The following is a 24,359-nucleotide window of genomic DNA, read 5'->3' as shown; positions in this document are numbered from 1 at the left end:
ATAAATACTCTGAGCCTTAGTCTTCACGCAGGCAGACCTGAAACTTGTTCTCCTTGCATGTTGGCCTTGCTAATTAAACCCTCTCTTTGCTGCAAACCTCAGCATCTCAGCGTCTTGGCTTGCTGTGCTCTGGTAAAACAAACCTGGTTTGGCAACACTAGCCCTGAAAAAACCGAATGCAACAGAAGTGACACTTTGCCAGTTTTGGGCCTAAAGCCTTAAGAAAGCTTGGCAGCTTCTGCTTTTGCATTCTGGGAAAAGATGACCACCATGTAAAAAGCTTTACTGTCCAGAGACTGCAATGATGTGAGAAGCCCAAGTGGAGAATGAAGACCCAGGCCAACAGGCAGTGTCAAGCTGCAACCACGTGAGGGAGGCCGGTTCCTGCAGCCCTGCTGATCCCAGTTGACACCAGAAGCAGCAGAGAAGCGCCCTGCTGAGCGCTACCCAAATTACACAGCACTGAGCAAACACAATAGCTGTTTTAATTCACAAAGTTTTAAGAAAGGTTTTTAAGCAGCAACAGGTAACTGACACAGTGCCCCTGAATTTTTGCATAATCCTATGTTCTAATAACCATCAGCACACCATTGCCATGAAAATGCTGATTACCAACACAACGCCCAGTATTTTCTCACCTGAACGGCATCACCACTGAAGACTCCATCTATTATGAAATAAGTCCAGAACACAGGCCATTCACATTCAATGTTTTCGAAGAGCTTGAGTTCAGCAGGGTCATAATGCAATCGGTTTGGGTCCTAGAACCAAACAGGTAAATGTTCTAAAAGGTAGTGTCAGATTACATACATAATACCACTGTGCCTCACTGGGTGTCCCTTGCTTTCTGACTCAGGGCAGCTTTGAGGCTGGTATGATTAGGATTCTGCTAAAATGGGGAGACGCTATTTTTGGCAGTTATTCATGGTAAAATTTCAGAAAAGTAAATCAAATGTATACAACACTACTTGGTAGTTTATTAGATTAAGCTTTCTCTATCTCTATAACAAATAAGGAGGAATTTGACTCTCACAGTACTGAGCAGACTGTTTTATTGACATCGTTTTATCAGTCACTATGGCAAAGGAACCCAAGGAGGCCACAGGTGGCCTTTTAAAAACCATGTGAGTGAGAGAACGGTTTGTCCTTGTCAGCAAGCTGGTTTTAAATCACCACCAGCTTGCTGTTCTCCTAATGATCTTACTATTCTATTGCCTAACTCCAGCTCGCTGACTCCAAAATTAAGACTGCTCTTTCCAATATTCCAATGTGTAAGTTTTATATTCAACAGAGGGAGAACGCCACAGTGGCAACTTAGATATCAAACATTTAAGGAATCAGAAGAAACAATCTTTAAATACAACCTCTCTTGGGGTTTTATAACCATCTCGAAGGAAGCGACAGCATCCATAACGCCCCTAAGAAGACAAAAAGAAGCATTTGATGAAACAGAAGAATTTCTTTATCTCTTTGATTCAAGTCAGCCCTTTTAGTTACAACAAAGTGCTCACTGATAGCAGTACAAAAACTCATCTTTAAGTAATAAGCAAACCAAAATAAGGTTTGATCAGTACTTGGAAGGGAATGCCGAAACTTTCCATTAGAGTGGCAGTCAGGGCTGAGAGATTAATTACTCCACGGTTCACAGAATGACCATCCTTTCATTCTGATTTGCTGTACTGTGCAAAGACGCAAAGGGACCCTCGCTGCTTGGAGAAGCCATGCATGGTGATATGTGGACTGATTGGACTACTTCTACTTGAAAGACTGGAAGGCCACAAGGTGACTTCAGACTCATAGTAGTTAGGCTCTGGATGCAAAGAAGCCTGAATCCTGAAGTAGTGGAGGAGGGAGGTGGTAGGGCTTCCTGTGGCTTAAGGCCATGGCTGCTGGGTTTCCTGCTGCAGGCTTCAGTGTTCCTCTCCAACTTCTCAGGTGCCAAGAAAAAAGGGCAGTGGCAGTGCTATCTGAATCTGCTTCCCTCATCCTTGGATCGCAGTTTTGGGTGTCCATTCTCCAGTTTCTTAAGTGTTTGGGGCTGTTCTAGCACTGGCCATGGAGGCAAGTGCACTCCCAATGGCCAGTCCCATAGTGTTTGGAGCGTCCTGGGAGGCCCAGTCTAGAACGTGCTCCCCTTGAAACGCTTCATTCTCTACATGAACTCTCTGCCTACTTCTACAAACTAAACAGGTTCTGTTTTCTCCACTGGCTCCTAACTGAGGCAGTGCTTTCTGGGGATATGGTTGGAGACCCCATTACCCCTTGTTTTCCAGAGGCTAAAAGCATTTTTCACCAAATCTAAGTGGGATCATCAACATGCAGATTTCGGTTTAGGAAAGTTACATTTTTTTTTTTATCATTTCACTGATAACTTCAGTTGGCCAGACTATTGTATAACCTCAGTTTGGTGTAATGTGTCATAGTTCCTGCATCTCACCTCAGAGCAGAGATTTTAAGATTTTTTTTTTTAATGTGGACCATTTTTAAAGTCTTTACTGAATTTGTTACAATATTGCTTCTGTTTTCTGTTTTGGTTTTTTGACTGTGAGGCATGTGGGATTTTAGTTTCCTAACCAGAGAGGAACACTGCACCCCCTGCATTGGAAGGCAAGGTCTTAACCCTAGACCACCAGGGATGTCCCTGGGATTTTTAATCTCAGTTTAACTTTGGGATCTTCAAGTCCCCAGAAATTTTGTGTCAAGTTTGAGGATATTGGGACATGTGCATTTTTTTTCTGGCAGGGACTGTAGCTTCATGAGATTCTTAAGGGAGTCTGTCTAGGATCTCTAAAGGGTTCAGAAACTCTGCCTTAGAAGCATAGGAGTGATACAAATTGAGGTTTAAAAGTGCCAGCTGGAACTGAAACTCTGCTGTGGAAGAAAAGAACCAGGGCATTGATAGCTCAGAGACTTCATTTTCTCCCCTCCATTCTCAGCCTTGGGTACCTCCATCTGTCAGTCCACTCTGATACCGAGAGATCGACCGCAGGGACAGCCCAGGCCTGAGTGAGTTGCTCCACGTCACTCTCTGAAAGGGGCACTTAACACAGGGCAGAAGGGTACCAGTGTGAGCAATGCTTACCTGGAGCTTGGAAATAATTTCATTTTTGGTCACATTAACCAGGTTCACATCTTCCACTGCAAAGGCTGGGAAAGAAATAATGGAAAGAAGCCCAGCATCAATCTCTTTTGACGTCGAGGCTCTTGGCAGCATGGAGAATAGAATAGACTGAACGAAAAACAAACAGGTGTTAAGTCTGGAAGCACTAACAGTTACATACAGCATCTAGCGACTATGACTTGACCCCAAGGGAACATATGAATGAGTTTTTGCCTACCAACATGACCCCTGCTGGGTGACCGCACCTACCAAGCCCATGTGTCCTCTTCCTCACAGGAGAAAAGAGGGTCCTAGTGCTATGCCTAGAGCCCGTGCTGAGAACAGTCTCCCTTCCTTCTGTACCTTCTGTTGATACTGCTGGGCCGTTAGGGCATGCAGGGGAGGAACTAAGGACTACCTCATCAGGTTAGCATGTCCTGACTACAAAGACAAAGAACACACATACAAGACTAGCACAGAGAAATGCCTGGCTTCTGTGGAGGTGACCAGCTGGACTGGGTGACTCAGAAACCACTTAAAGGAATAAAATCCAGAAGACCACACAAACAGGCAAAATACTTTAGTCCAAACAGAATTAGTTTAGTCCTAGAAAGAATGGCTTACTTAGTGGCACTATAATATGGCCTCAGTTATAAGGTGGTTGGATTAGGCACTGTAAACTAAAGGAAGGTGAAATTATAAGGAACAGTTTGGGAAGGAAAGGGAGCTAACTCTGCAATCTAACATGTACAGACATGGGACTAGATTCCTGCAAGCACAAGCTTATTAACTCTTCCATGTGAAGAAGGAATTCGAGAACTATGTCCAAATCACACATGAGGACTCGGAGACGCAGAGACTCATGCTGACGGGCATGCAGCTAGTCTGCAACAGAGTTAGGATTCTAACCCAGGCCCAGCTAGCTACAGAGCTCATGCCATCTCCACTGGGGACTACACATCTATTAAGAAGCATACCAGCTTAACTTTATTAAACCACACCCCAAGAAACAGCAGATTCCCCACTAAGGACTATTTAATGGGGGGAAATGGAATGAGCTAGGAGGCTAAATATGGAGGGAACCCTTCAGCTTCAGAACAAAGCTTAATTTTTCTCTAGCCAACTGACCTCTAAGCCCAGTTCTTTAACTAGTCACTCTCCCTAGGCTCTTTCTGCCTGAAACAAACACTACCACTGGAAGCTCTCTGCATACAAGTTTTTATGTCTCTCACTCACACAGCCCTAGCACAGTGCCTGCATACAGTGAGCCCCCAGTAAATAAGAGTTTGCTCATTTGCCAGCAACTGGTGACCTACTGTCTGATAAATGGAGCCACCTAATCTGCCCCAAATCACCCCTTTCTCTAACCTGTATTTCATGGAGGTTTTACTGATTTGCCTTTTCTCCCATATCATCTCTCCTCCACCATTCATTTTGCCACTACCCTCTAACAAGACTCCACTACCCGTCCAAGTGAACTACTGCTTGTCAATCAACAAATTTGGGGACCTCATGAAATAAACCTAAGAGAAAACCATCTACATGCTCAAAAAAAAACAAAAACAAAAACGTAAAACTGACTTCACCTCCAACAGAACACAGTTGTCTTGACTGCTGACTCCACATAAACACCACTGCTGTATCTTATGTTTGCACAATCCTTTCTAGCTCACAAAGTATTCTGACCAATTAAGTTGATTAACTCTGATTCTCATGACCACCTCGTGTAGCAGTGGGGCTAAGTTCTAGTATGCCCACTTTATGGATGAAGGAACTGAAGCACAAGGAAGCCAAGAGCCATCAAGCTAGGAAGCTGGGGAATCTGAACTGGAGCCCCAGTCCTCTATGCCATGAGTCTCTGTCTTTACTCTCTGAATGTGAGAACCTTGAGCCATCACCTGGCAGTGTTCCACCTCATCCGGCAGGACATGGATCACAGACTTGCGACCTCCATGGGCTCCAAAAAGGTCCAGTTCATCAATTGCTTCAAGGGCTGCCTACAAGCACAAGTATGAATTACTGAGTATGGGTAGTACACATACACTCCCATATTTCATACTTCTTTTTCATTAAGCAATCGAGCATATATGTTTTCCCAAAGGTGATGAAATTCGTCTTTAAAATCCAGCTTAAGTATCCTATACTCGTGTTCTATCCTTATTTTCAGAGCTTTCCTGTGTTTTGCCTCATTGCAGGAACAAGATAGAGAAAACAGAAAACCATTTCCCAAAATGGAATTTGTATTCTACCAAAAACCAAATATTAACAACATAGCATCATGCGTGTAAGGGGTGGGGGGCTAAATTCACGATTGGTTTTTCTTTCACCTATTTCAGTGGTTAACTCCTAACATTAGCATGTTTGGCACTTAAGAAAGTAAACTTTTTTAGTATTAAGTACGTTTTCCATCAGTTGACCTTAACAGAGAATATTTATTGTCACTTTAAAAATTATAGTTCTGGAGTCTGTACTCTGTAAAATTCTGCTTCAGCCTTGAGGAAGAGGGGATGGAGGAGCCATGCTAAATATCTAAGGCAAGAGATGTCAAGTGGTGGCCAGCTGGCTGAAATTGCCCCATGGTCATGTTTGGTTTGGCCTGAGAAGTTTTTTACAATGATCTTAAATTAGAACACCTTTACAAAGTTTGCAGTGTCCTCAACACATGCCACTCCCGCCCCATTATTTTTCTATCTGGCTGGCTTCACTTGTTTATATTATGTGCCTGACCTGACCCTGTAGACTTTTAAACTTGTGAGCCCTGCCCTACAAAATGTGCATATTCTTCAGCCCTCTTTATGACCCAGGAAACAAGACTGGACATCATATATCCAGTTTTTTAGATAACAGAAAGAGCTTAGATGCATGGGTGATGATACTGGATAATAAGGAGGGAATGCACTGATTTTCAGGCATATGCAGATTTAGGTGTAGGAAACTTCCATTCTTTACCTATAATTTCAGTTGGTTGGGGTATATGTACCACTTGAATTTCATACTTGCTGTTGACTTTTGAAAAATAAGCTAACCAGATGAAATCCAAACCCCTGAGGATAAGAACCAAACCAAAGCCATTAAAGAGGCATAGAAGGAAGGACTAACAGGACCAGACTGTCACCTTGGCCATCCCTACGGAGCTTGCATTCAATTCTGGAATACCCTGATTAGTCTTATCTCCACGTTCCCACATTCCATAATCCTGTTGGAGAAAAAGGGGAAAAGAGGTATTAATAGATGACAAGTACTATGGAAAAATGATTCCTTTACATCGCTGCAGGCATCATGAAATGTGACTATCTCTTCTCAAAGGGTACCAAATTCATGCCTTTACACACTCAAGCTGTATTCTTTCTTGATTTCAGTTCATTTGACCTCTGGTTAGAGTCCTGAAAATAAATACTTGCGTAGAACAAAAATGCACGCAAATACACTCAGTTTTCTTATATCTAAAAGTTATTCATTTATAAGAAACTGATGATGTGTAGAGAACAAAATATTTTATCTTAAAGGCTGACGTTTATTAAGCTAATACGTCTAAACTTGTATTAAATTGTAAGATGGAATAAAGAAGAAATGGGTTATAACTGGGTGAAATCAACCAAACCATTTAAAATAATTTAATAGATTACCTTTTGAGAAAAAAATGCTCAGCAGTAATGGGTGCAAAGTCAAAACTGAGGCTCAGAACACTAAACTTGCCTGGTATTTTGAAATGAATTAATATGAATTGGCTTAGGACAGCCCGTCCACCTAGAGGACTTGATACATACATACTTAACTTTTATAGCTCATATTTTCACTGAAGAAACCCAGGCACTGGATACCATTTTGAAATAATGCTGTATACACTATTGAAGGATTACAACCCAAGAAGAACAAGACCAATGCCAACATTCTGGCACTTATTGTTATTAGAGAAAGATGAACATTTTCAGAATGAGACATTTTAGACTCAGACACACTAGAGTGACTTTAGACTCTTCCCTGCCGTGCAGGCCTCGTGGCTGACTCCAGGACACCTTCCTTCAGTCCTCTGCACAGCGGGGCCTTTCCACGCCAACCCGTCTTCATTCCAACCCTGGAGCCGAGTGCCTGACTCATCCTTAAAAACTGCTTTGATCAGCTTGCTCTCCAGCATGAGACTCTAACCTGACGACCTGTTTATTCCCTAGTGGATCGTGTTCAAATCCCTCTCTCTGATGGCCTTACCTCTATGATCCAGGCCCACACTTCCTGCCTGTCCACAAGCTGACTTTACTTCCTACTATTCTGGAGCACTCAGCTGTCACCCTAAGAATACACCTTTACTCCACCCCCGCCTTTCCCCAACCACCCCTCCCCTTCCCCCACACTCACAGCCATTCCTGATACTCTTGCACCCCTTTCCCTCCTCCTGCTTATCTGAGCCCTACTCATCTACCAACATCCAACTCAAGTTCTACCCTTTCCACAAAGCCTTCCCCAGTTTCTTCAGACCAGGCTTTGTCAACCTCGGTGGTGCTGACATTTGCAGCCTGCTCCTTCTCTGTTGTAGGGGGCCTGTCCTGTGCACTGTAGGGTGTTCGGCAGCATCCCTGGCCTCCACCCACTAGATGCCAATAGTACCCGCTCTCCTGTTGTCAACATCGAAAATGCCTCCAGACATTGCTTGGTTTCCCTGGCAGAGCCAAAGACTGCTCCTGGTGGAAGATTATTCCTTCAGACGTGGGGTCAACAAGCGCTTGCCCTGGTACTGAATCTGGTCTGCTACACCTGTGATCCAGAAATAAGGTCTATTTGGGACACAGCTGCACTCACGAGGTCACAGGTTGTCTGCAGCTGTTTGTGTGCTATCAGTACAATGGCAGAGTTAAACAGCAGCAAGAGAGACCACGGAGACTGGAAGAGCTGAGATTTACTCTGGCCCTTTCCAGAAAAAGTTTGCTGATCCTTGCTTTGACATTGGTGGCTCTTTATTAAAAACAAAAAGCAAACTCTAGCCTTTCATTACTGCTCTTCTGACCAGCTTTGCAGTTTAGCTGTTCTCTACAAGTGTGTGAGGCTCAGCTTTCGGTAGCAGACAGCAGCCTGGAGGAACTGCGTGTGTAGGTATTTCCACCCATACACACCTAGCCTGGGGCACCTGTCTGGGCCCAGCCTCTCTCCCTGTGCGCTGCCTGGGGCGCTGATGCTCGTGGTGATGCCCTTTACCCTGATTCAGGCTCCCAGTGCACATGCCACAGGGTATTTGAGGATCTTATTTAAAATAAACCTAATGAATTCAAACAGAGCATATGGCACATTTCAACAACAAAAGCTCCCCAACTGGGCTCCTGGACACAGATGTGCACTTTGTGTGCAGAGGTGACATAACCTTATACCTCTAATCTTGCTAACCTTTGGGCCAGCCCCAAACAGCCTGGCCCTCAAACAGCTGTATGATTTCTATCCTTCCTGACGCTGTAACACTGGAAAATAAACACTGGATTTGAACTTACAGCAACTTTATACGCAGCTTCTATGTAAAACACGAGATTCTGTATGAAGGCCACCTCGTCAAGAGTGAAAATAATACGTAAGCCTACAAAAGAAAAACAAACAAGTTTACAGAGTTATGTTGTAAAGAGAGTTGCCAATTACAAATGACAAATCTTATACTAGAAAATAAATTATATACCCTCTTCTGCATATGTCTTACTAGGGCATCAAAAATTAAGTATGAAGTCAGTCATAACAGTTAATGTCTAATTCAGGAAGGAAAGAGGGGAGGAAGGAGGGAGAACACGATAGGGAGGGAAAGGATAGGGAGGAGGGAAGGAAGAAAGGAAAGAGGGAAACAGGATGGGAAAGGAGGAGGGAGGTAGTGAATAAGGGAGGGAAGCAGAAAAGGAAAAAGGAAGGAGGGAGGGAAGGAAAGGAGGAAGGAGGGAAGGAAGGAAGGTGGTAAGAAAGGAGGGAAAGAAGGAAGGTGGTAAGAAAGGAGGGAAAGAAGGAAGGTGGTAAGAAAGGAGGGAAAGAAGGAAGGAAAGAAGGAGAAAAGCACGGAAGGAAGGCGGACAGAAGGGAAAAAAGATACAAGGGAGGAAGGGAAGGAAAGAGAGGGAGGGAAGGAAGGAAGGAAGGAAGGAGGAAAGGAAGGAGTGATGAAAGGAGGGAAAGAAGTTGAGAGGGAAGGACAGAAAGAACGAAGGAAGGAAGTAGGGAAGAAAGGACAGAGGGAAGGATGGAAAGAGGGCAGGAAGAAAGGAGGGGAGAAAGAGAGGGAGGAAAGGAGAGAAGGAAGGAAGGACAGGAAGGAGGAGGAAGGTAGAAAGGAAGGAGGAAAGGATGGAAGGAGAGAAGGATGGAGAGGAGGAGGGTAAGATGGAAGGAAGGAAGAGGGATAGAAAGGAAGAAGAAAGGGAGGGAGGACAGGGAGGAGGGAGGGAAGGAAGAAAGAAAGGAGGGATGAAGGAAGAAAGGAGAGAAGGATGGAAGGTGGGACAGGGAAAGGGAAATAAGGAAGGAGAGAAGGAAAGAGGGAGAAATGAAGGAGGGAGAGAGAGGGAAGAAGAGAGGAAGGAGGGGAAGAGAGAGAGATGGAATGAAGGGAGGAGGGGGGAGGGAGGGAAAGAGGGAGGCAACGGGGAAAGAAGGAGGGAAGGAAGGAGGGATGCAGGAGGTGAGGAGAGAGGGATGGAAAGGAGGAGGGTACGAAGGAGGCAAGAAGGGAACAAAGGAAGGAAAGGCAAAAGGAGGTAGGGATGGAAGGGGAAGGAGGGGAGGGAGAGAAGGAAGGAAGGAGGGTAGGAAGGAGGGGTAAAGAAGGAAGGAGGCAGGGAGGGCGGGAAAGAAGGAAGGAAGGAGGGAGGGAAGAAATGAGAGACGGAAGGAGGGAAGAAATGAGAGACAGAAGGAAGGTAGTAGGGAAGAAAGGAAAGAAAGGAAGGATGGACAGGAGGAGGATGGGAAGGAAGGAGGGCAGGAAGGAGGGAAGAAAGGAAAGGAGGGAAAGGACAGAAGGAAGGAGTCAGGGGAGAAAGGAAGAAAGGAAGGAGGGGAGGGAGGGAAGAGGAAAGAGAAGAAGGAAGGAGGGAAGGACAGATGGAAGGAGTCAGTGAAGGAAGGAGGGATGGACAGAAGGGAGAAACGAGGGAAGGAGGGAGAGAAGTAGGGAAGGACTGAAGGAAGGAGGGTAGAAAGGAAGGAGAGAGAGAAGGAGAGAGGGAAGGAAGGATGGTAGAAGGGTAGGAAGAAGGGAGGGATGGAAGGAAGAAGGAAAGGAAGGGAAGGAAGGAAGGAGGCAGGGAGGGAAGTAAAGAGAGGGAAGGAGGGAGGGAAGGAAGCGAGAGGGAGGACAGGATGGAAGGATGGAAGGTGAGAAAGGGAAAGAAGGAAGGAGACAAAGAGGGAGAAAAGGAAGGAAGGATGGAGGGAACAAGGGAATGAAGGAAGGGAGGAAGGAGGGAGAGATGGAAGGAGGAAAGGAGGGAGGGAAGAAAAGAACAAGGGAAGGAAGTAGGTAGAGAACGAGGGACAGAGGAGGGAAGGAGAGAGGGACGGAAGGGAGGAGGGGAGGAGGCGGCAAAGGAAGGAGGAATGAGAGGAGGGAGGGGTAGAAGGGGAATGGGGGATGGAAGGAGGGTGGGAAGGTAGGTAGAAAGGAGGGAAGAAAGGAAGGGTGGAAGGAGGGAGGACGGGAAGGAAGGAGGGAAGCAGGGAGGTAGCGAAGAAGGAAGGAAGGAAGGAATCAGTGGAGGAAGGAGGGAAGGAGAGGAAGAGGGAGGGATGAAAGGATGGAAGGGGGAAGAAGGGACGGAAGGAAGAAACAAGAGAGGAAAAGGAGGAGGGATGAATGGAAGGAACGTGGGAAGGAAACAGGGGGCAAGAAAAGGAAGGAAAGGAGGAGGGGATGATTTATGGAGGGAGGGAAGAAAGGAGGGAGGGAGGGAATGAGAGAGAGAAGGTAAGAGGGAAGGAAGGAGGAAGAGCAGGAAGGAAGGAGGGGGAAAGGAAGGATGAAAGGTAGGAAGGGGAAAGGGGAAAAGAAAGAAAGGGGAAGAGATGGAAGGAAGTAAGGAAAGAAGGTGAGAAGTAAGGAGGAAGGATAGAGGGGGAAAAGAGGGAGGGATGGAAGGAAGAAAGGAGGGAAGGAAGAAGGAAGAGAAGAAGTGGAGGAGGGAGTGAACAAAGGATGGATGGAAGGAGGGAGGGATGGAAGAAAAGAGGGAAGGAAGGAGGAAGGGAAGGAAGAAAGGAGAGGAGGAGGGATGGAAGGAAAAGGAGGGAAGGACAGGATTGAAGGAAGGAGGATAGACAGGAAGAAGAGAGGCAAGATAAAAAGTAGGGAGGAAAATAAGGAATGAGGGAAGGATGAAAGGAAGGAGGGAAGGAAAGAGTGAGGACAGAAAGGAGGGAATGAAGGAGGGAGCCAAGGAAAGATGGAAGACAAGAATGGCTCTGCTTTTGCATGTGTGCCTAGGAGTAGAAATGATTGAAAGAGAAGATGTGGGGCCTTCATATACGTGTGGGATTTGTGCAGAGAAGATCCCACAGAGCCAGCATTTTAGCCTAGCACAACCACTGTCTTATCCTTGAGTAAACCACAGGGTGGGTATTTCCCCCCCAGTGACCGGGTTGGGAAAGGAAAGCCCCCAGCTACAGGCAATGGCTCTTTAACTCATGGAAAGGCCAGCTCCCAGCACCTGCCCAGGAGAGCAAGCTTGAATGTACAGCTGGTTATGACAAATACATGTATTTTTAAAGTATGAATTCTTGAAACTGGTGTGGGTAAGATACATACTCTTACATCACTTGGGGGGGGGGGGCGGGTGGTTAACTGATAAAGTAAAAAAGAAAATGAAAGTGAAGTCTCTCAGTCTTGTCTGACTCTTTGTGACCCCATGGGCTACAGCCTACTAGGCTCCTCCATCCATGGATTTTCCAGGCAAGAATACTGGAGTGAGTTGCCATTTCCTTCTCCAAACTGATAAACTGTTCTGCAAACAATATGGCAATGAGTATAAGTAGCCTTTGAATGATATTAAACTAAGAGAAGGAAGCAAACAGATATGGGGGTCAAAGTTTGTATCATAATACAGTTATAATAGGTAAACAAATAAAAGAATAAAGGAATAGTTTAATTACAGAATATCCATTGGTAAAGTCACTAAAATTGTTTATGAACAATTGTTATGGGGGAAATGCTTAAGTTATAATGCTATGTAATAAAAACACTATATGCATACCATATGACCTTAAATATGTTTTTTAAAATACAGTGGAAAAAAAACCTGGAGGAGACACATTCAAATGAAAATTATCAGTGAGATTTTTTTTCCTTTGTATTTCATTATATTTTCCAAACCATCCACAGTGAGCTCACCTTAACTTTCATAACCAAAAAGTCCTTTTTAAGTCCCAGGTTTATTCACAAAGCCATAACACTATTATTTCCAGATTTTTCCTATTTTTGGAGTTTCACATTTGCAGTCTGAAGTAAATGCAAAGCCTTTGACCCCGGAGCATGAATTTACAGGACTGGAGGGAACAGCTTTGTGACACAGCAGCTAAGTGGCCTAACTCAAGGTCCTGCGAGGGCTCAGGAGGCTGACTGTCAACAGAGCCACAGAATCAGGGGATATAATATAATGCAAAAAAGCAGCTTATATTTGAATACTGGTCAATGCCTGCCCCCCCCCACCCCCTTTTGGATGGTCACTCCCAGTTCAATGGGCTCCATCAGGCCTGGCTCACCGGAGGCTGTCATCTGGGCCAGGAACAGGAGGAAGAGTGAGGTGGCGTCCACCTGGAGGTGGCCCCACTGGTCGTCGCCCACCACAGTGCTGCAGGTGGCAGTGTTGTACTTGGCGTGCAGGCTGTCCTCGGTACTCTGAGTGTGCTTGAACCTCTCCACTTTATCCACCTGAGGAAGACAGCAAGCCAGCTGCATGGAGCTGAGGGGTTCATGGCTGGCAGGGTCATTATCTTGGATTTAGACCTTTTATCTGTTACCTCTGGGAGACAGAGGGATGGAAGGTAGGGGACGGATACTCATTAGTGAGCCTCACACAGAGGGGCTGTGTGTGTGTCTGTGTGTGGCTCTTCCTGCCCATCACCAGAAATGTCTTAGTCTACTGGGATTTTAACAAGCTCTGCAAGCTTGAGAGGTCAAGCCAAAGGGTTTCCTTGTCTGCTCTTCCCAGCATGAGCTGTGACACATAGTAGGAACTCAATGAGAGGGAGGGAAGGAATGAGGGAAGAGGGGAGGACGAGGCCCTTTCCTTCCTCTGTAAATTTCTTCTTTAAATTTCCAATCCTATTTCCTTATGTTGAAGAGAAAAGAACAAAGATGCTTTTGAAAACTAATGGGAATGTGCCAATCACGGGTGGGGACTGTACCACATTCATCTTGGAATCTGTTCAGATCCTAATATGATGTTCTGTACACAGTACATGCTCAAGAAATTGTTCTACCCTCACTGAAAATACCAGTAAATATTAGTCAAGTTTTAAAAACTCAAGCATTTCGACTCAAAGTGAAAGCAGCTCAGTCGTGTCCAACTCTTTGCGACCCCATGGACTATACAGTCCATGGAATTCTCCAGGCCAGAATACTGGAGTGGGTAGCCTTTCCCTTCTCCAGGGGATCTTCCCAACCCAGGGGTCAAATCCAGGTCTCCCACATTGCAGGCGGATTCTTTACCAGCTGAGCCTCAAGGGAAGTCCTCAACTCAAAGAAACCCTTTTATAAACTCAACAGAATAAACAACAGCACACGGCTTTCTAGGAATGACTTTTCAAAACAATGTTTTCTTCCTTGTTCAGAAAAAGGGCATGTTCTTCTTTTACAGAAGTGAGTGAAAGTTGCTCAGTCGTGTCCAACTCTTTGCAACCTCATGGACTATAGTCCATGGAATTCTCCAGGCCAGAATACTGGAGTGGGTAGCCTTTCCCTTCTCCAGGGGATCTTTCCAACCCAGGGATCGAACCCAGGTCTCCTGCATTGCAGGCGGATTCTTTACCAGCTGAGCCACAAGGGAAGTCCAAGAATACTAGAGTGGGTAGCTTATCCCTTCTCCAGCGGATCTTCCCAACTCAAGAATCAAACTGGGGTCTCCTGCATTGCAGGTGGATTCTTTACCAACTGAGCTATGAGGGAAGCCCTGAAAAGACTTTGAGAAAGTATTCTCTGAGTCTGGTTCTATGGTATATTAAAATTACTGAAGATAATTTTAAAAGGAGAAAGTAAGCTAATTTTTTTTCAATTTCTCCTCATCTTGAGAAGTTCTAAAACAAGTGTTTCTTCAAAACACTCTAAGACTGAGGTTAGAAAAATGATAAAATGCCCACTCAGATGACCCAAAAATACATCTGTTGTTTTCTGCCTACCTGTCTCATCATGCACTGGAGAAGACCTCGCATCAGTTTCACCACATTCTGTGGAAATAAAATGGGATCAGTAACAAGGCCAACTTCCCTGGTCCATGAAAACAACCTCCTCCCCATATGACAGGTAAGCCAGTGCTGCCTGGAACCTTCCCCAAGAAGGCATATACAGCACTTAGATTATTCAGATTATTTCTACTTCTCCATTCCATCACAAAGAAAGAAAATCTTGATGAAGTGACTTATCTTAAATAAAGATGTTGGACCAAATGGTATCTTCTGGTGCTGAAATCCAGTGACTCCTACTATTTTATTCAAGACAATTTTTATAAGCCTAGTACCTTGGAGCTTTATGTCTCAATTCTTAGTAATTTATTTTTGTTATACTAAGGATGAATTAAGTCCACCCTGCCTGCCCCAAAGTAACGATGCTTTGCCAAAACAGCCATTTGTGACACCATTACTAGACGATTGAGTAAAGTTCTTACAAAATGCAAGTAGTTGCCAAGGTTTCTTAGTAATACATATTAGAACCAATTATGGACCTAGAGAGTGTCATACTGAGGGAAGTAAGTCATACAGAGGAGAAATACTGTATAACAATTATTATCATAAATAATAACAATAACATGATAATCAGACATTCTGTTCCGGTATTGTACAAAACACTTTTCTTAGATTCCCACTAAGTCTTGCAACACCCTTATGAGATGAGTGTTGTTATTTCCCCACTTTACAATGAGGAACTTGAGGCTGATGAATCAACACTGCTCAAGTCTCTCAGCTGGCAAGGGGTGGAGAAGGACAGAGCCCAGGCCCTCTGACTTTGGAGTTTGAGCTCCTAGTCAATACATTATATTGCTTCTCTCTTCCTCCACAATTCAGACCCACTGAAAGGTGGTCTTCATATGTCCTATTAAATCCACTAGAAAAAGACTTCACAAGTGGCTAGAGAATGGGGTGTTTTTAGGTCAAAGTAGGCAGGCTGAAAGAAGTTCCCTCCCGGGGCCATTAGCATCTCCTCTCTTACACAATGAATGTGGTTTGCAGGCTAAAACGTAGTGAAGGGCCACCAAAGATAATTATGGGAGAAAAGTCTGAAATGGGTCACCCTTCAGATTCTTCCTTCTCTAAAATCCTAGGATTCTAGAGTATAATCTCACTTTATGTCAGAAACTCTTTTGATGCAGAAAATATTACCTTATAATTAAAAGGTATAATTAACACTGTCAAAATTAACATTTCCTACAGTGTGTAGCACAAACATTTGCCAATTGACTTCCCCTCAAATAAGGTTATTTTCCATTATGAAGAGGCCCAGTGGTTTCCAACTGGGGGTGACATTAGCATCCCCTGGGGGTGGGGGAGCATTTAGAAATATGGGGGTGGAGGCATTTTTATTGTCACCTTGATGGGGATGGGAGCTGTAGGCATTTAGTAAGTAAGAACTAAGGATGCTACATGTCCCGCAATGCATGGGACAGTCTCACACAATGAGCAGCTATACTGTCTAAGCCCCAAAGGGAATAGTGTCCATGTCGAGGATCATTGGAAGATCCAGTGTTATTTTCCATAATCAAGGGAGACGTCTCCTGTAGTTATTAACCACACTCAACAAATCAAACAATGTGGTCTGTTTGTGCCTCTCTATTGTGTCATAGAGCAACAAATCTAGTCAACTCTAACCCAGATCAGAAATTGCTTACAGAAGAGAGGTAGTGGGGTGTGTGTATGTGTGTGTGTGAGAGAGAGAGAAAGAGAGAGAGAGAATAGCTAGGCATGGCTTTACTTGGATTTTACATCAGGAGGAGAGAAAATCTGGAAAACATGAATATCAAATTATTACACTGTTATATGAATGATTCACTTATGTAACTGCCATCCACGTTCTTGGAGGAGCATTCAATGCTTGCTGTGCGCATGTTAAATCCTACCCCCAAACGCCAAGACTAGGCGATCTCACCTCATGCTCAGCACATCTGGTCAAATTCAAATGGCCCTTTCCCTGATCGCACAGGCTTCCTCTCTCAGCTTCCCCACTGCTGACAAGGCCGCCTGCCACTCAGGCCCACTTGGTTTACGATTGGGCCACAAGGATTCTCCCTGGAACTGATGACCCACTGGCTGTGTGGGTCAATAAGCAGTGTGCCAATCAAAGACAAATCCCAAAGGCTCTCATGCCAAGAGAATGATACTTCTACACATCAATGCTCCTTGTAGGGTAAGGAAGTTAGAGAAGGTGAGGTTTGGAAAAAGAACGAGACCGGCACTTTACAGGAACAGATCACCTTTAATGAGGTGAGAAGGGGCAGCAGTCAGATTAGTGAGCTGCTGCACTAACCCAAGAAAAGAGTAAGTATATATAGGCATATATGTGGAAATCTACTGTCTTAAGGGGGCCTGTTCTTCTCCAAGGTTGTTCAGAGTAGTTATCTCTTAAATGGCTGGGGCAAGGAATTCTGGAGATCAGCCAGAGGCTGGACCGGCTGGGAGCTGGGCATAATCAACCTTAATGTCCATTTTTTTCTTCCTGTGAGAGAGTTCTTTGTTTTGCATAGAATGGTGGGGAGGACCTGGAGGGGAGTTTTAACTCCAGGCTACTTTCCTTCACTCCTTACTTCAATGCTATCACTCAGAACACTCTGAAAATACCTCCCTGCTCAGTGGCAGATTATTTTCTTACATACTTAGTGATGGCAAGTCTTTGCTTTGGTAGGTATGTTGGTTTCTGATTTTGGAAAACAATAAAGGACTTCATTGTGCCATATGATAACACAGGTATGAAAACTGGACAATACCAGTGTGGTTCAAAATTAAAGGGTACTGCAAATTAATAAGACTGCTTTGGAATGACTCAAACTAGAAAGGCATTTTGCAAAACTGTTTTAAGTAGTGGCAATACTATTTGAATAAATATCCTTTCAACATGAGGACTCCACAGAGCATACATTTTGGAATGTGGAGTTCGAGTGTGCTGCTTTAAAAACAATCATGTTAGTTTATAATGACATCTCATACATGAGTTATGTATAAAACTGACACAGCATGTGTGAGAGAAATGTAGTTAGTTAGAAATTTGGATGTCTACTCAGTGTGATTGTTGTTTTTTTATGGAGGGAAAAAAATTCTCAAAAGGAGAGACATGAGAGGTTGAGAGACCAAAGTGCCTCCCCCAAATATCCTACAACAGAAACGGAGCCAACGTCTGCACCAGGCTCTTTTGCACACAGTTACTTCCTTGTAGGCTTTTCAGTTCAAGGAAAAGGTGCTGAGCACCAGGCCAGAGCTGCCAGTCGGCCTTACCTGCTCCAGCTCGTAGGCCTTGGCCTTGTCCTCGTCACGGTCAGCGTTCTTGCGGTAGGCCATGCCCAGGCCCCACACAGCCAGGATGCTGTAGATGTTATCCCGTACCCAGGCGTCCTTCTGCTCATGACTGGCTGACAGCAGCCCTGTGACGGGATTCTATCAGAGAGGAGACACGAAATGATAGCACCACCTTTCACCCAGCACCTGGGCCAGGAATTCTCACCCCAAGCAGGGCACAATGAGGACTGGGACGAGAAGTGAAGAGCCCAGAGTTCCAATCTTTGCCCTGCTACCAGTGTGATCTTGGGTGAGCACTGACATCACTTTTCTAGGTTTTGGTTTTCTGCATAATGAGGATATTAGACTAAAAAAAATCTCTAAGGCACCTTTTAACTTGTAGTACTTGTTGTTTTGCTTTCAGATGAGACCATACTGTTGTAAGTGACAAACAGAAGAAACAGCAAACAGAAAAAGCCTACAAGGCTTTTACAAATCTGTGCGTATGGAATTAATTCTTCCTCTCCTGTGGTGTTTCCACCCCAACTGGTAAAGTACTGAACATGAGAGCAAGGAGCCCCACTCCACCACTCCAGCTCTGTATGCCTGGAGAAACTGCCTGCCTTAAAAAGGAGGCGCCGAGCAAGAGGCCATGGGGGGGTGGGTCCTATGGAGCTATGATATCACCAGTATTTAAAAGGGCAGCTGAGTCACTAAAAAGCCAGACCTTCACAAAAAAAAAGTGTACATAAATGTTCATAACAGCATTATTCATGATAGCCCCAAAAAGGAAACAACCTGTGTCCATCAACTGATGAATGGATAAACAAAACATGATCCAAACAATATTATTCCTGAAACAAAAAAGGAATGAAGTACTAATACAGCTACGGCATGGATGAACCTTGAAAATATTATGCTAAGTAAAAGAAGCCAGTTACAAGTCTACATACTGTATGATTTCAATTGTACAGAATGCCCAGAATAGAAAATTTATAGAGATAGAAAGTAGATGAATAGTTGTCTAGGGCTGCAGGTAGGAGTGGGTAGGAGGAAATAGGGAGTGAGTGAGTGACTGCTAATAGGTTTTTTTCCTTTTGCGGGGGTGATGAAAGTGTTCTAAAATTGGCTGTGGTGATGATGTACAACTCTGTGAATATGCTAAAAAATCATTAAATTATACATGCTAGATAAATTGTATGGTAAGTAAATTATATCTCAATAAAGCTATTTTTTTAAGAATCTAGTCCAATAAACTCTGTGCCTAGAAATAAAACTGATAAGATAGGAGAAGAGTCACATAAATATAAAGCCTCTGTTGACTTTTCCTGAAATTATACAAAGAAATATGTATCTAATAAAATACATCATAGCAATCGAAACCTTGCCAGCTTAAAATATTACTCAAAAGTCTGCTAAATTATTTACAAAAGGGCTCATTAAAAAAAAACTCTGTTGGGGGACTTCCCTGGTGGTCCAGTGGTTAAGCATCCACCTTCCAATGCAGGGGACGCAGGTTTGATCCCTGGTCAGGGAACCAGATCCCACATGCCCACAAGGCAATTAACTCTGCACACTGCAACTAGAGAAATCCTCATGCTCTAGAGCCTGTACTCTGCAACAAGAGAAGCCCGTGCACTATAACCAGAGAAACCCAGTCATTCTGCAACTAGAAAAAATGCCGATGTGGTGCAACAAAGAGCCAGTGTGCTGCAACGAAGACCCAGCGCAGCCAAAATCAAAACAAATGAAATCAAAAAAGCAAGAAAAAAAAACAACTCTGTTGAGTACTTTCAAAGTGAATGCCAAGGTAACTAGGTAAAAAAATATTGGCATAGTTTCAGATAGTCCCACCTAAGGAATTAAATATTTGACTTTCTCTTTTAACTAATCTATGCCCTCTTCAAAAACATCTAAAACACAACTGAGACTCCTTTAGGGAAAGCAGCATTCCATGTATTGACACTGTTCTACAGCCAACAACTATAAACCAACGATATAAAAAATCAACCAGAAGTGAACTGTAGGAATGGCTAAAGGAAGGTACAAGTCTTTTTCCAATAGTGGACTCCTGGAGTTCTTTTTTAAAAAATTATTGGCACAAAAAAGGCATATCATAAGCATTTTTATCTGTTCTGGGGCCATCAGGAGATCCAGAGAAAGAACTCGGCCCCTCCCTGGCGTACCTATCAACCATGAGTCAGTTCTGAGACAAACAGCCTTCCAATGACACAGCAGTGACACAGAGTGCCATGTGGTTTGGATTATGAAATGTCACTGTCCTGTCACCTGAAAGTCACCTCTTTGATTCTTTAGTTTAACTGCTGAAGTATAACTAGACTGTCTGAGCCTCATTCCACTACAGAGAAGCAGTTGGGGTGTTTCAGGGGATACCGCATTCAAAACTGCACATATAAGCCATGTTACATTAGGGTACTGCTGCACTCAGCAAAAGGAGTACTTACTATTAGGAACTGAAAGCCTGGTCTCCCCAAGGTTAATATGTTGAAATCTAATTCCCAGTGTGACAGTATTTGCAAGTGGGGCCTTTGGGAGATAATTAGGTCATGTGGGCCGAGTGTTCAAGAATGGGAGCACCGTTAAGGAAGAGGAGGGAGAAGCTACAAGGAGAGCTGCAAAGAGTCAATCGTAGTGTCCCAGTGCAGTAGCACAAACCTGTGCTGAGACTTAGCACTCTTCCTGCAGGAGAACTGACAATGACATCCCTTAACTGTAGAAGAGGTGGACCAACACAGATGAGCCAAACATAAACTGTGCTTTCAGCAAAAGCAAAGGGCGAACAAGTGGACAGCTTGTCTTTCAAATCCAGTCATTTGTAGGCCCCTCTCCAACATTTTTTCATTTCTATTTAGGGGAAGTGCTATTCCTGACTCCTATTTATCAAAGAAGAAATAAAAGGAAGGGCCCTGAGGCCTAGAATGGGTTGGGCCCAGGGCTTGACCCCTATACTGCAGTCACAAACAAGAATAAAATATTGGCGGCTTGTCTTTCTCATCCATCCCTTGTGTCCCTCCATGTCCACTTGTGGTTCTGCTCTGTGCTATCCTGCCTCTAGGAACCAGGCTAACCCCCACAACACTGCCCATCTCATAGCAGAGAAGAAAGACACAGTGACCTATGAGCTGCCTCTTACGGGTGTTCACCAGAACTGACACATACCACCTCCTCTCTCATCTCAGTGATGAATGCAAGTCACATGACCATTCCTAAGTTCAACAGGATAGGGATGTTGGAAGCCTCTCCCAGAAATGAGAAGCAAAAACTGAACAACCATTATGTGGATAACTGAACAACTATGCTGTCTTGATGACCTCAGCTGCCAGCTGTGAAGCACAGGAAACTCTTCTGTCTTCCACAGCCCACCAATCACTGAATCTAAAGTGCTCAGAGATTAATATGGTAATAAATTACTGGCCTTTTGCTTTTGGACTTATGAAAAAGTGTTAAAGTAAAAACTGAAACCCTACTCTTTAGGGTTTGGGGCTTCCCTTGGGGCTCAGCTGGTAAAGAATCTGCCTGCAATGCGGGAGACCTGGGCTTGATCCCTGGGTTGGGAAGATACCCTGGAGAAGGGAAAGGCTACCCACTCCAGTATTCTGGCCTGGAGTAATTCCATGGACTATATAGTCCATGGGGTCACAAAGAGTCAGACACGACTGAGTAACTTTCACTTCACTTCACTCTTTAAAGTAGCTAGAAGAGGGGGAAAGAATTGAGACATTAATGTCGGACAAAGCAGACATCACAGCAAACAAAATGACCAGGGATATAGAGGGATGTTACATAATAATGAGAGTCAGTTCACTCTGAAGACATAAAAATCCTACATGTGTATGGACCTAGACAAGAGGCAAAGGGATACACACATAGTGACTAGGACAGAATACAGACTAGAAGTAGATGCATACAACTGTGACAAATGTCTAAAAACAAAGTATACTGGAACATTTAAACATCCACATGCAAGAAAATGAACCTCAATCTAAATCTCACCTCTTACACAAAGTTAACTCAAAATGGATCACAGATCTAAATGTAAAATGTACACTTATTAAACTTTAAAAGAAAAACACAGAAGAAAAATCTTCAGGACTTCGAATTAGGTAGAATAAGCCATGATATGAAAAGTACCATGTATAGAAGAAAAGTTGATAAACTGAACTCTTAACTCTTTCAAAATTAAAAACTTTTGCTCTGTGAAAGACATTTGAGAGAGAAAAAACAAACTATAGACTGGGAGAAAATATTTGCATGTCACTTATTCAACAAGAATATAGAATATAGAAAGAACTCTCTCTCTCTCTCAAAAAAAGGAAAGAACACTCAAAACTCAATAGTAAGAAAACAACTATTGAAAAACTGGTTTAAAAAAAACCTTGAATAGACACTTCACCAAAGAATATATACAGATACATAAATAAAAGAAGCAATAAAAAGAAGGCCAACATTAGCTATTAAGGAAATTCAAATTAAAACAACTGTGAGATACCACTACACACCTACTGAATGGCTAAAAGAAAAAAGAAAATAATGTCAAACCACATGATCATCTCAATAGATGCCAAAAAAGCATTTGATAAAATTCAACAGCCATTCAAGTTAAACACTCTTACCAAAGTGGAAATGAAGGGAACATATCTCAACACAATAAAAGCTATTGATGACAAGACCAAAGCCAACATAAAAATGGTGAAAAGCTGAAAGCCTTGTTAAAATCTGGTAGAAGACAAGCATGCCCACTCTATTCAACATAGTACTAGAAATCCTAGCCACAGAAACCAGACAAGAAAGAGAACTAAAAACATCCAAATTGGAAGAGAAGAGGTAAAATTGTCATTATATGTAGATGACATGATTATATATATACACATATAACCCTTAAGACTCCACACAAAAACTACCAGAATAAACAATTTCAGCAAGATAGCAGGATACAAGATTTACAAAAATATGTTGCATTTTTTTACACTAACAATGAAATATCACAAATGGAAAGTAAAAAACAATCTCTCTTAAAATCACAAAAAATACCTATGAATAAACCTAACCAAGGAGGTGAAAAATTTACATGCCGAGAACTATAAAACATTGATAAAGGAAATGGAAGATGATTTAAAGAAATGGAAAGATATCCCATGTTCTTGGATTGGAAGAATTAATATTGTTAAATGGTCAAACTACCCAAACTATAGGCAAGGTGAAAAGGCAGCCTTCAGAATGGGAGAAAATAATAGCAAACAAAACAACTGACAAAGAATTAATCTCCAAAATATACAAGTAGCTCATGCAGCTCAATACCAGAAAAATAAATGACCCAATCAAAAAATGGGCCAAAGAACTAAACAGACATTTCTCCAAAGAAGACATACAGATGGCTAACAAACACATGAAAAGATGCTCAACATAGCTCATTATTAGAGAAATGCAAATCAAAACCACAATGAGGTACCATCTCACGCTGGTCAGAATGGCTGCCATGAAAAAGTCTACAAGCAATAAATGCTGGAGAGTGTGCAGAGAAAAAGGAACCCTCTTACACTGTTGGTGGGAATGCAAACTAGTACAGCCACTATGGAGAACAGTGTGGAGATTCCTTAAAAAACTGGAAAATAGAACTGCCATACAACCCAGCAATCCCACTGCTGGGCATACACACCGAGGAAACCAGAATTGAAAGAGACATGTGTACCCCAATGTTCATCGCAGCACTGTTTACAATAGCCAGGACATGGAAGCAACCTAGATGTCCACTGGCAGATGAATGGATAAGAAAGCTGTGGTACATATACACAATGGAATATTACTCAGCTATTAAAAAGAACACATTTGAGTCAATTCTAATGAGGTGGATGAAACTGGAGCCTATTATTATACAGAGTGAAGTAAGCCAGAAAGAGAAATACCAATATAGTATATTAACACATATGTATGGAATTTAGAAAGACAGTAATGACGACCCTACATGCAAGACAGCAAGAGACACAGATGTAAAGAACAGACTTTTTGAGTATGTGGAAGAAGGCGAGGGTGGGATGATTTGAGAGAATAGCATTGAAACATGTATATTACCATATGTAAAATAGATGACCAGTGCAAGTTCGATGCATGAAGCAGGGCACTCAAAGCTGGTGCTCTGGGACAATCCAGAGGGATGGGGTGGGGAGGGAGGTGGGAGAGGGGTTCAGGATGGTGGGACACATGTATACCTGTGGCTGATTCATGTCGATGTATAGCAAAAACCACAATATTGTGTAGTTATTAGCCTCCAATTAAAATAATTAATTAAAAAATAAATAAATACATTCAAATGTCCTAAAGACTTCAACATAGATGTGATATCAAACTCCTAGAAGAGAACATAGGCAAACATTCAGTGACATAAATTGTTGCAATGTTTTCTTAGGTCACTCTCCCAAGGTAACAGAAATAAAAGTAAAAATAAACAGAACCATATCAAACTTAAAAGCTTTTGCATAATAAAGGAAAACAAACAAAAGACAACCAATGCAATGGGAGACAATATCTGCAAATAGTGCAACCAACAAGGGCTTAATTTCTAAAATATACAAACAGCTCATACAACTCAATAACA

General features: G+C 43.1%; 1 protein-coding gene across 1 annotated transcript in view; it reads right to left on the bottom strand.

Moving 5' to 3' along the window:
• Positions 1 to 612: 612 nt before the first annotated feature.
• LOC139034214 (phosphorylase b kinase regulatory subunit alpha, liver isoform-like) overlaps positions 613 to 24,359 on the bottom strand; it is a gene marked incomplete at its 3' end in the record, with an annotated part of 43,911 nt that continues 20,164 nt past the window's right edge. Inside the window, exons 3-11 of the mRNA XM_070464650.1 lie at positions 17,747 to 17,905; positions 14,447 to 14,494; positions 12,812 to 12,980; positions 8,575 to 8,657; positions 6,216 to 6,296; positions 4,999 to 5,097; positions 3,083 to 3,229; positions 1,365 to 1,418; positions 613 to 761 (exon numbers count right to left, since the gene is read on the bottom strand). Of these exons, the coding sequence (XP_070320751.1) occupies positions 613 to 761; positions 1,365 to 1,418; positions 3,083 to 3,229; positions 4,999 to 5,097; positions 6,216 to 6,296; positions 8,575 to 8,657; positions 12,812 to 12,980; positions 14,447 to 14,494; positions 17,747 to 17,905 (989 nt within the window). The remainder of the gene's footprint in view (positions 762 to 1,364; positions 1,419 to 3,082; positions 3,230 to 4,998; positions 5,098 to 6,215; positions 6,297 to 8,574; positions 8,658 to 12,811; positions 12,981 to 14,446; positions 14,495 to 17,746; positions 17,906 to 24,359) is intronic.

The sequence above is a fragment of the Odocoileus virginianus genome, unplaced genomic scaffold (assembly GCF_023699985.2).
Source record: "Odocoileus virginianus isolate 20LAN1187 ecotype Illinois unplaced genomic scaffold, Ovbor_1.2 Unplaced_Contig_46, whole genome shotgun sequence".
Taxonomy (NCBI): Eukaryota; Metazoa; Chordata; class Mammalia; order Artiodactyla; family Cervidae; genus Odocoileus; species Odocoileus virginianus.
The sequence above is the reverse complement of the archived record's forward strand: the minus strand, read 5'-3'. Positions and strand labels throughout refer to the sequence as shown.